Genomic DNA, 11681 nt, shown 5'->3' with positions numbered 1-11681 from the left:
TGGAATATTTTCAGAGTAATATCTTCCTCCAACTCTTTCTGTTTCTTGTTCACTTCATTTCTTTGTTCTAATTCTCCAACTTCTGCTGCTTGCCTACTTTCTTCTCCTTCTTCTTCTTCTTCTTCTTGTTTCTTTTCACTTTTCTTTTTCCTGCACCTCTCATGTGAGTTTAAGAACATCATTTAAATACTTTCTCTCTCTCTTTCAGACTTCCTTTTACTTAATTACCTCTTTTTTCATTTTCTTTTCTCCTTTGCTGTAATTCCTATTATTCTTCTGCTTTCTTTGTTTTTTCTTCTTTATCTTCTAATTCTTTATTTCTTCTTCTCTATTCCTTTTTTATGGTCTTCCATTTATTTTTTTTTTCATGATCCTTTCCTTTCTTTCTGAAGTCTTTCCTTCCTGTTTTCTTCTTCTTCACATCCGCGGGTGAGATATTACCTCCAACTGAAGTTATTTCATCCAGTCCAAAAAGCCAGGAAATGGACGATCATGTGACTATGATCATGTGACCAGGTACTTGATGAGCTTGGCGACCAGTGTCACGTTCAAGCTGTTTCCAATCAGGCGGTAGAGCTGCTTCTTGGTGGTAGTCTCTGGAAATCCTGTGTGTGAGGCACGGGGGACATGGCAAAGTGTGGGGATTTAGAAATTTATTCCTGGTCCTTACTTTTGACTATCGATATTTTCCACACAAAGCTTCAAACATAAATGCAGTTTCCACCAACATTGCAAAATTGATAAACAATCTGTTTATACAACAGTTTTACAAGTCAGACGACAAATGAATTTAAAGTTTACTAATGGAAACAAAACAAAACCAAAAAAAAAAATTGGTAGATCAACAATAAAATAATCTTAAAAATGAAACAATTATTCACTAACCACATAAAGATTAAAGTGTACTATCTTGAAGAGGCTGTCTTTGTTTTGTTTTTTGTTTGTTTGTTTGTTTGTTTTTTATTCATGGCTGAAAATTAATCAAATGTATCCGGTCATTATGTGGAGTCATTCTTAACAGTGAGGTCATTCATTCTACGACAAAGTAAGACTCTTCCACTTCCCACATAAACAAATAAATAAGTAAATAATGAATAAAACAAAAATATACAATAAATCAATACATATGCATATTGTAATTATGTACAAATAAATGCATGTATATAAAATCTACATTTAAAATGAATTTATCAATAAAAAAACAAATACAAACTAATGCAAATGAATACACAATAAACGAACAAGAGTTAAATAAAGTTAATGTAGAGTAACAGAGTAATTTATTCAATCAAAGGATAAACTACCAAATTATTTTCAATCCATTTGGCATTTCAAAAAAGCTGGAGGTAAAGTTTTCCCACGCTTCCAGTCGCTACCAGATTTCTTGCACACACTCTCATCACCTACCTACCGAGGGAGAAATATGTTATGCACACCTTTAGCTCACTTTACCATCCATTGGGTGGGGAAAGTGAAAATAAATTTGTAAAAAACTGTACTGTATCGAGTCGACTGCATTAGTAAAGAATAGGGTGCTCCACATGATGGTTGCAATCTCCAACACTAAATGATGCTGACCTGGACTGGGTCAGAAGCTTGGACATAAACCTGTGAACTTCCCTTCATATTGCATCTTAAAGGCACATGGTCCCGGTGGTTTAGTCAAATGTGTACGCGGGCGCACGGCGCAAGTTTCCTATAGAGACCTAGGACGCTATCGACTCCTCTTTAGCGCTTATGCTGTGACCCATTTCCTTGAGTCCGAAGAAGTCCAATCCACTGTAGTCAGTGTTCCGATCACAGTTCGGCTCATGATTCGGCTGAGAGGGATGACAGCTTTAGCATACTTCTTTTGTGATGTCATACTATGAAGCACACACGCACACACCCTAGCATTACTACAGACTGCGTGATGCGCAGAGAAGATAACGAAGGCAACGTTACCCAGCAACACGCAACTACGCGCTTTACTCTTGATGACAGCTCAACTTCGGCAATCTTCGTATCAATGCTAACAGGGATCGGCACTATCGTTCAACAGCGCCCTCTACAATACCGGGACTATGCACCTTTAAGACATAAGAAGCAAGAATGAAAAATATTCCTCCATTTGTTGGTTTCCTGCATCTTCACAATGCCTTTTGTTAATGTCAAACATTCATCTTGCGTGATCAATGTGAATCATTAGCGGTTCCATCACATTTGCTCCTGCAACAGTTGCTTCCATTAGATATTTGCACGCTTATTAAAGCCAAACATAAATTCTACCCACAAATATAACCCTAACCCTAATGATAATAATAATCCTCACAACATCATTAAACTAAACTTAAAAACCTTTCAAAACCTTAACCATAGCCCAAAGTCCTTGGAGAAAATAAGAACGGTGAGCAACTGTTGCAGGAGCAAAGGAAAGGGGGGGGGGTTGGGGGGCTAATGATGAAACAGGAGAGAAGATTAACTTCCATTTTTCTATGAATGACTCACCAAAGTCTTGGGGGAAATGGTGGAGGTTTGCCATCTCTCTGGGGGTGAAGTATCTCAGGTTCAATGACCTCAGTCTCGTCATCCTCTCCTCCTCCGGAAGATCCTCCTCGCTGAATGCCTCCGACATCTGCATTGTTCATATTACCAGAGTAAAGAGTGGGAACGACCATGATTCTCCTTATTGTTTTCACAGGTAGCATTCACCTTTTTTTCATAGGTGCATAGATTGGGCATTCATAATTACTCCACAGCAATTTGAAGATACTTCTCTACAACAAAACTGTTCTCTTGATTAAGGCAGATCACACAGTGCATATATATCCCACTATTCATTTGATTGAACTAGTGTCACTGTTATTTTCAAAAAAACAAACAAACAAACAAACAAACAAAAAACAGATTCAAGCCTCTCCTGATAAAAGGAAGTCCTCAGGACTGGAAGTTTTCTTTTGTTATATCAAAATGTTATTGCTGAACAAATAAAAGAATATACATGTAATATTTGTAGAGAGAGCAATTTTGGGACCTGAAATCTTATATCATTACCACAAAATTTCCTTATAACCATGTTCCTCATAACGGCAGTGCACTGTGTATGCTTTGAAAAAAAAAAAATCATTAAACAGCATTAAGTATTACATTGATTAAGCACATATAATTGTACGATCATGTTGCAATCTTGAAGAGAAAGAGGTAGAAACAAGGAATAGTACAAAGCTCATGAATTTATCGTCATGAGAAGCTTCAGAATATTTTTGAAAAGTCGCTGGTCTAGTACCATTATCAATTACAATATTTTGTGCGATAAAGGCACAGGGGGTAGAAAACACAAGATTGATACAGCTACTGACCTCCGTGGAAAAGTCAGTCCGTAATACCGACCCTGTTCCTTCAACGTAGTGGGCATAGCTGTGAAAGTAGACGAAGGAACATGACAGATGACGCAAACATGTACTGTATCTTTAAATCTCAAACATCAATTGGACCACAGAGTTCTCAGAGTCCACGTATAACATGGATGCCTGGCAATGCTGGGTGCATGAAAGTGTTAACAGTGATGTGCATGCATTGGGTACTGTAAAATGAGGAATATTCACATATGCATTTTAATTTCATGAATTTCGCAAGTGCCAAAATTCGCAAAATCACAATGCATGCGAAAGTTCTTAGGCATTGGAAGCCAGTGGCAATTAGCGAAATTTTCATGCCGCGAGAAAGGACGTCGGCTCCAATTTGCAAAATTTTCAATATATATCATGTTTAACAGTAATCAAGGCAATGGTAACCTCAAATTTTGCTGCCTTACTGTAATAATACTATAGTTGAGGGAATTGTGCATAAAATGTTTTGCAAAAACGTTTTGTTTATTATTAGTCTATCTACCTCCCTGGCTCGCAAAAGAAAATAAGAAATATATGTCACTTGCGTACATGGTTATCTCTTACTCTGCTTTCTCTATCAATTGGCACAGATGTCTGGAAACTACACCACTTAACTGTAAGTGAATACAGATTACCTTTTTTTTTTTTACAGCTATATCCATCATTGAGGGATTTTGAACAGCTACAGTATGTCCATCTCTGAGAGATTATGACATGCTGATTAAAAAGGGAAAAAAAGTGACAAATTAAGCTAAATGCCTGGGCACAAAATGGGTTAACTAAGACATCCGTTGAGAACTTTACAATCAGATCACTACCAAATTATAAAAGTGTACTGATAACACACACTGAATGAAAGTTTATGATAAGCGATATGAAAAAAGAAGACAAAGAAGTTAAAATGGAATTTAAGAGATTGCTCCATGGTCAAGAGTGTTAATGGAAAGATCACAAACAAGGAGCTTTTTTATTAGATTTGATTTGATTTGATTTGATTTGATTTGTTTGATTTTCTGACTTTAATATCTTTGGTCTTAATATTCATGCAACAGGGACCTGGCAAATGTACAGTGTACATGTAGTAGAAAACAGGAAGAGATCAGTAAAACATGGAGAACTAGCTTTACTTTCCCAAAGATGACAAGAATAATTTTGCTCCGTACTCACGCTTTGGTGAAGCAGCACGTCTTGGTGTCTTCTGGCGTGACGATGTCCATGACCTTTCCAAACTTGAGTAAGATTCTGTCAGGAATGAGATACTGAGCTACCGAGTCTTCAGTCAGGTTGGACTGAAGATAGCTCACAATTTTTCTCCTCGCCTCGCCACCCTCGGCATTCCCAGTTCTCATGGCACTTTCACTATCATGAACATCTCGATTTTGTTCCTCCAACGATTCTACATCACACTCCAGTTTCTGTTCATGCGATTTTGATGTTTGGTCCTTTGCAGTCATCTGACATATGGGCTCTATTCTTTTTGAGGCTGATGCAGCATTACAGTCTGTTGCACAAGTTGGAGAGACATTCGTCACAGTGACACTTTCCTCTGCATTGCTCTGACTCTTTGAGGACGCCATAGAGGGACTGTCAAGTTCCAAGCTGCTAACTTTAGCTGCCAGGTCATAAGGGTTCACAGAGCTGGGTGCAGAAGTTGGATTGATGCGATGAGGGAGAAGTTCAAGTCCTTGCTCGGGGTTGAACGGCAGAGGGCGCTGTTTAGCTAACAAGAAGTAGCGAAGCCTCTGGTTAGGTATACCAATGTCTAAGGGTGACAGAAGGAATTCCTACAGTGGGAAAGAAAATGACACAAACACACAAACAAACAAAAAACAAAAACGAAACAGAAGAAAAGCAGACATTTGTGAATAGCTACTGTAAAAGTGGAAATTTTCGCGGTGCTGAAATTTTCGCGCATTTTGCACGACAAGAAACTATCGCGAAAATAAAAGCACGCGAAAATTTCTGCTAGCAATAAAAATTATGTTCCTGTGTGTGATGTCTTGATTCCGCGGAATTAAAAACAGGTAAAACTCTTCTTACTCGGCCAGGCGCGAAAAAATTAGTCGCGCGAAAATATCTACTTTTACGGTATTGGGCTGGCCTGCTCTGTCAATGTACTGCCCACACGAAAGATTATCAACATTTTTAATACTTTATATATATTTTCTGCTTTGTTCAATTTCTCAGGGTAATGTGTCAGGTATAAAAAGAGAAGGAAAAGAAGTAGAAATGAAATAATAGAGCTGTACCTCAGGAAGAAGTATTACAGACCCACAGACACTAACACTGATATACTATGCTAATAGAGTAATATGTATCAATTCTCTTAACCCGTTGAGGACGGTTTGATTTTGTTACAACACGCATTTTCCATAGACACCTGCCCAAGTATACTCGGGTCTCGTCCTCAACGGGTTAACTGTACAAACAGACCAATTGTAACAAAACTTATATTACATAAAGAGAAGACAAGATATGATAAGTGACAAATAAAGTATTTTACATTTTTGCAGGCATACTGTAAGAAAAGATAATAAAAATGGCACAACCATGTTTCACACTCTTCCTTGATTTGTAATTACTATGACGTGCCATAAATATAGAAACACTTACGAGTTATTGAACAGCATTATATCAACAATCAGAATAACATTTCCATATTACAATAAGTGCATATAGAATGGATATGGGTGCAAATAGCACTTCCCTAAAATGTAAATTAGGCTTGTACATGTAAATCTTGGAAGTAATAGACAGCTAAAAGTGTAGAATGATTACGAAATATAATTTCAGCTTTAACTATTCATTCTACCTAGAATGCCATCATAAAGGGTAAAGGAAGTATGTACTTGTACGAATGAGCATTCAAACCAACATGAGCTTACCTGGAATGTGTATTGACACCTCTCCAAAGTTTCTGCCAAGAAATTTCTGCAGACAAGAAAATATATTCACCCAAAATATGTTTACTATTATGTTAAAGTTGTACATAATATAGAAACTTCTTTGGTCTTGAAAGAGATGCAAAGATGTGCTAGACATAAACAAAACAAAAATAATTAACAAGAAAACTTCTTAATTTTGTAGACTCTAAAGCCCTTATGCTATTATGACTACAACAGGGTTTTTTTTAATCAGCTCGATGTATTATGTTTTCTTACGGTAGTTCAAAGGTATTACATCTGCAACTACTTCATTTAATATACTCTTTAACAACATTACAATAATTATTTAATAGGTAGCATTTGATGTCGTGACTGACCAGCAAGCAGTGTTCACTACTGGATTTGCGTGTAAACTCTAAGTTTCCGTCATTGTTTTGTGTGCAAAATTCATGCATTTACAGTAATGTAGCTACAAGTCATTTGAAAGAAAAGCAATCATAGGTTTGACAGAAATAAAGCTGATCTTCTGTCTCACGAAGCAAGGTAATCGTGTTTACCTCGCTTCGTGAGACAGAAGATCAGCTTTATTTCCTTCAGTTACTACAATGATGATGAACATCTTCCGTACAATCATAGATTTGCCATATAGTTTACGTCAAAGGAAGGCTTGGCATTTTCTCTACAACTATCCACACTACATGTCCAGCTTTTAACAGAAATGTATAAAAGTTACATAGATCTTAAAAAGAGAATGTTTTCTAAAAGCATAACTATGTTGGTGTCTCAGAATAATGTGGCACACAGGGAGTTTCCACCATGGCATGTAAAGAGTTAATGAAGCTTTTTTTAAAGACACCCGCCCATTATTAAATGAAGGCCGCTTGTTTGTCTCCCTAAGGTGGCCTTTCTAAAGAGGTTTCAGTGTCCAGTAGCTTGATCATAAATCCCATGCCAGACTGCCAACTCAAATTTACCTGGTCTCGGACGTTTCAAATCCCTTCACGTTTTCAACCAGAATGTACCTTGGCTTCTTCCTCATTCTGTCAGAAAGAGAATAGAGTTTCACACTGACAATCAGCACACATTACAACACGTCTAAATTGCTTGTGTTATGACAGAGAATAATGTACAAGAAATGTGAGCACATCATATTTGCATGTTCAAATTATTAAAAAAAAATGATGCTCTTGTGCATCATGAATTATTTCCCTTTTTTTAAACATCACCTTTCGTTACATGTATCTTTACTTTTTGGTCTCAACAGTCATAATTTTCTGGACTGGAGTAGTATTCTAAGACAGACGTTTGAACTTTCAACCAAAAGTCAAGTTCTTGTATGTATGCTACATGTATCTTTTAACAGTGACAGCTTTGCCACTAAGAAATCAGACAAAGGATACATGCCCAATGGCCATCGTAGTAAAAGAAAACATTTCCCTGTAAAACTTTAAAACAAATCTAGCTACAGCAAGTAGCAATACCAAACATTTCTTATGTGTGAAACTAGGCCCAATTGTTGGGTACATAAACATTGTGGAACATTGAAACGATGACTGCCTATGATGAAATGTTATCCTAACATGCTCAATATGGTGTGTCTGGCAAGATATTATGGGCAGGGTCTGCCTCCTATACTGCTATGAAGCTTTTCTGCCCTACTCTGACAAAAGGAAGTAAGTGACATTTGTTTTTTGTTTTTGCTGTTTTCCCCAAACTGATTTTGTTTTTTCATTTCCTGATACCTTTAAGACATTCTTCACCTGTTCGCAACACAACAATGGCACTGGCTTTCGAATTTTGAAATATTGATAGGTCAAGAGGAAGGAATCGTACACATAATCATGTGAGAAAGAAACACTATTTGTCTATTTACTAGTAAACTCCCAATTATCACTTGCTTCCTTTTGTCAAATTAGGGCAGGATATACCAAGGTATTAGAGTGCAAGGTGAGATTTTTACTTGGGCAAGTTTCTCATGATGTTGAAGAAGGCGTTGGTTCTTGCATCGTTCTTGTCTCCCTTGAGTCCCACCCTTGTTTAGAAAAGAAGGAGAAACATAAAAATGATTGAAAACTAGCACCTTACTATTCCGATATCTGGTACTTTACTATTCCAATTAATGTTTAATTAATGTGGGATTCATAATATTAGTGAAAAGAATTTTTTTTAAAAGTCCGCAAGGAGTGTCAATACAGTAATCTGCACTTCTATCTCTGTAAGCAGAGAGCACTATTCAAAATACTTCAAAGAGACCTTCTTTGCTTTAAAAGGTGTCTCACAAAGTAAAATCAAGTGAGATGCCAATAAAGTTCTTATATTTCCAACTATTACATACTGAGCTGTCTGGGGCTTTGCTGAGCACCCCAATGGTGTCTTGGACACACAAAAAGTTGTATTGCTCGGAAAATTACCCTTGCAGCTTTTGTGCAAAATATAAATTATGAATTTCACATATTATTTGAAAGTCACATGACTGAATCAGTGGTAATTCATGGTGAGATTTCTTTTCTATGCAAATCATACTATCAAACTGCATACAAAGTTTGTAAGAATCACAGTCTAATCAAGACTTTTTTTTTCTAGAGATGTTTGAATATAGGGTTCATTTCGGCACAAATGCATTGCCTTGACATGGTCACTTTAATGTTGCTTGCTTTGTTTTGTATTTATTTTTATTTATTTATTTATCTATTCATTTATTTATCTATCTATCTATTTATTTATTCATTTACTTATTTATACTGCTGTGATAGGCACTGCCCTCTCTTCTTAAGCTGAGTAAAGACAATAGGACATAATTTGGTTTAACAAACCTTGTGAAGGGTTGACATGGAGGGCTCATCACTATCATGTCTGCCTCAAACGAGTCGAAGTCATCGGTAGTGAAACCCTGCGAAAGGAAAAAAGACCGACAACTAGAAGGACAGAGTTGTTCAACAATGCACATATGACAGAGACCACATACATTGATTTCGTGCTTGATGAGTGACTATGTACATGTACAAGTCATTCATAAAGTCAAATTTGACAGACTGGGTCATTAATGAATCCCAAATTAGAGACTATCAAAGCAAGCATGAGCAAGATCTGGTTGCTTTCCACTGGGGAGAATGAAATCATAAAAATTAACATCACAAAAAAAGGTATGAAACAATCACTTTAAAACTAAAGCAGACTAGACAGTTCTGTAACATTTCTCCTATGGACTCTTCACTGTATATTTTGCAGTAGATTACATAAAGGATTGAAAATGTTCTTTTGTTTTTTTGGAAGCTACCATGGAAGCAATTGAATGTAACGTTAGACACCAGTCAGCTGTATACATTGCAGTTTCTACCATAGTAATTGCCCTTACCATTTAGTTTATAACAAATGCAATATGACCTTTATAAAACACAGATTAATAATGTAAGTTCCACATGTTTTTGCAAACACTATCTCTATGACTAATCAGTGTTCACTATTTCAACCCCGTAAACACATTGTAGTGTTTGTGCTTCTTCACCATTTCCACTCACTTGTAAATGTACGTACCACCAGAAAGTGACAGTTCAATGCTCATTGTTTTAAAGTGAAACCATAGTTCTGGTAAGGGTTTGAGAACCCGTCTTGCCCCATTTCATATTTGCTTGCAATATATCAAGAGTAAATCTACCAAGAAACTTACCTGGCTGACGCGATTTGCCAGGATAATGAGTTGTTTTGGAGTATTTTGAGATAAAAAATAAAAGTTGGTAAACCAACTTTTATTCCAGCAGGATCCAGGCTAACTCGGTCTAAGGGACAACTCGGCCCTATTTCAGACAGTTTACATGCAGTTCATGATCGCCATATTTTATACATAGGTGCACGTTCATTTTGTTTGCGCACCAAAGAGGTACTTTGATGTGCGCATTGTATCAACTCGGCCCATTAACTGTGACTGGCCACAACGCGAAGCGCTCCTATAGTACAACGGTGTACAATCCAGGGAGACAACTCGGCCCCGCCATCAAGCAAGGCCAAGTTGTCCTTGAGTCCGAGTTAGCCTGACCCCAATCAGGTGAGATGCTAAAACATTTTTTTGTTAATATTTTGCATTTTTGTCATTACCCCATGGCATTATGAATATCTTGTTATTACAGCATTATTCCACACTGTTATATTCCACACATTTCTTAAAAGCATACAAGTGTACGTGTACATTTTGGAGCAAAATTTGACAGTTAGGTGTACCAGTACTTTTTTTACCTTTAAATTCTAACATATTCCAACTTGTCTTGGATTAGATACATACCTCTAGGTTTCTCTGCAGCAAGTTCACCTCAGGGAAGTTGTGTCTGTACACCGCATTGGCCACTGTGTTTATCTCAACAGCTGCAACAACTATACTGGCAATTCCACTTTCTAAAAACAGAGGTGATTGAGATAAAAAGAGAAAAAGAAAGAGAGATAAATACATGCAGGTACATACATGGTGACAAACATGTACAGAGTGTAGTAAGATTTCTACAAAATAAACAGTAGAGAATTATATCAATATACAGCGTGTCCCAGAAAAAACGAAACCGAGTTTCATTGCAATTTTTTGCGATCATAATCATATATTTGTTTTATGAGATATGCATGAATGGAAAGATTTACTTCTCTTCTTTCATTTGATGCACAACTCATTGTTCATAATTCATGCATGGCTGAGTTAGAACAATAGAAAGTAATGCTATTAAATTTTCATTTGCACGAGCAAATGGCGACTTTGGATGAGTTTTTTAGGCTTTTTCGGCAATCTTTTGTAAAAAATGAAATCATGGCCTTAATATCCCTTCTTTTTCCTTTCAATTGATATCTCATGCGTAAAAAATGATCTACACCTGCTCGAGAAAACTTAATTTGAAAATATGCTTCCATTTTACTCAGAAAGATGGATAGTAATTAAGGAGTCAGTTAGCTTTCCCGACGCCTGCCCGACTTGGCAGATAACAATGGCCTTCATGCTTCAATGAATTTACACAAACATGAAGGGAGATGTTAAAAAAGGGAATGTTACAGACGGTTCGGAATAGGGTTGTAACTTAGCACATGATCCAACCACAGAGCAAGGGTGCTCATCAGCGGAATGTGAAGGGGGAGGAAAGTAACTGAAAAAGCCTTCCGAGCCCTCCCCCCCCCCCCCCCACACACACACATAAAACAGAACAAAACAGAAGACGGCTTTCTGCCCTGCACTTGTACCTTTGAAATGTTAGAAGCGCAAGTTCAGTGATAAATAAAGTGAAGAACCCTCTCTTTCTGCATCACCTCCCCCTTCAAAAACTTCAAGACCCTGTCACTGATGCAGGACTAACTACGCGTGAGGGAAATGTAGAGAGGAATGAAAACAGTGAAATAAGTTTGCGGTATAAAATCATCAAAATGTGTATCATTGTTGTACGATTTCCCGTAGCCATTG

The 11681-nt window shown here is 37.0% G+C and overlaps 1 protein-coding gene across 1 annotated transcript; it reads right to left on the bottom strand.

The window, feature by feature from the left end:
- Window positions 1-285: 285 nt before the first annotated feature.
- On the bottom strand, window positions 286-10621 carry LOC139730180 (tRNA (cytosine(38)-C(5))-methyltransferase-like). The gene is made up of 9 exons (XM_071641075.1): window positions 10530-10621; window positions 9067-9143; window positions 8214-8285; window positions 7228-7293; window positions 6254-6299; window positions 4536-5152; window positions 3339-3396; window positions 2488-2614; window positions 286-605 (listed from the first exon to the last, which is right to left on the bottom strand). Exons 2-9 carry the CDS (start codon window positions 9102-9104, stop codon window positions 505-507), a joined length of 1125 nt encoding a protein of 374 aa, XP_071497176.1. The 5' UTR covers window positions 9105-9143; window positions 10530-10621; the 3' UTR covers window positions 286-504.
- Between the last annotated feature and the right edge of the window lie 1060 nt (window positions 10622-11681).

Source organism: Diadema antillarum, unplaced genomic scaffold (assembly GCF_040938485.1).
Source record: "Diadema antillarum isolate AM-2024a unplaced genomic scaffold, OU_Dant_1.0 seq00000297_RagTag, whole genome shotgun sequence".
Taxonomy (NCBI): Eukaryota; Metazoa; Echinodermata; class Echinoidea; order Diadematoida; family Diadematidae; genus Diadema; species Diadema antillarum.
The sequence above is the reverse complement of the archived record's forward strand: the minus strand, read 5'-3'. Positions and strand labels throughout refer to the sequence as shown.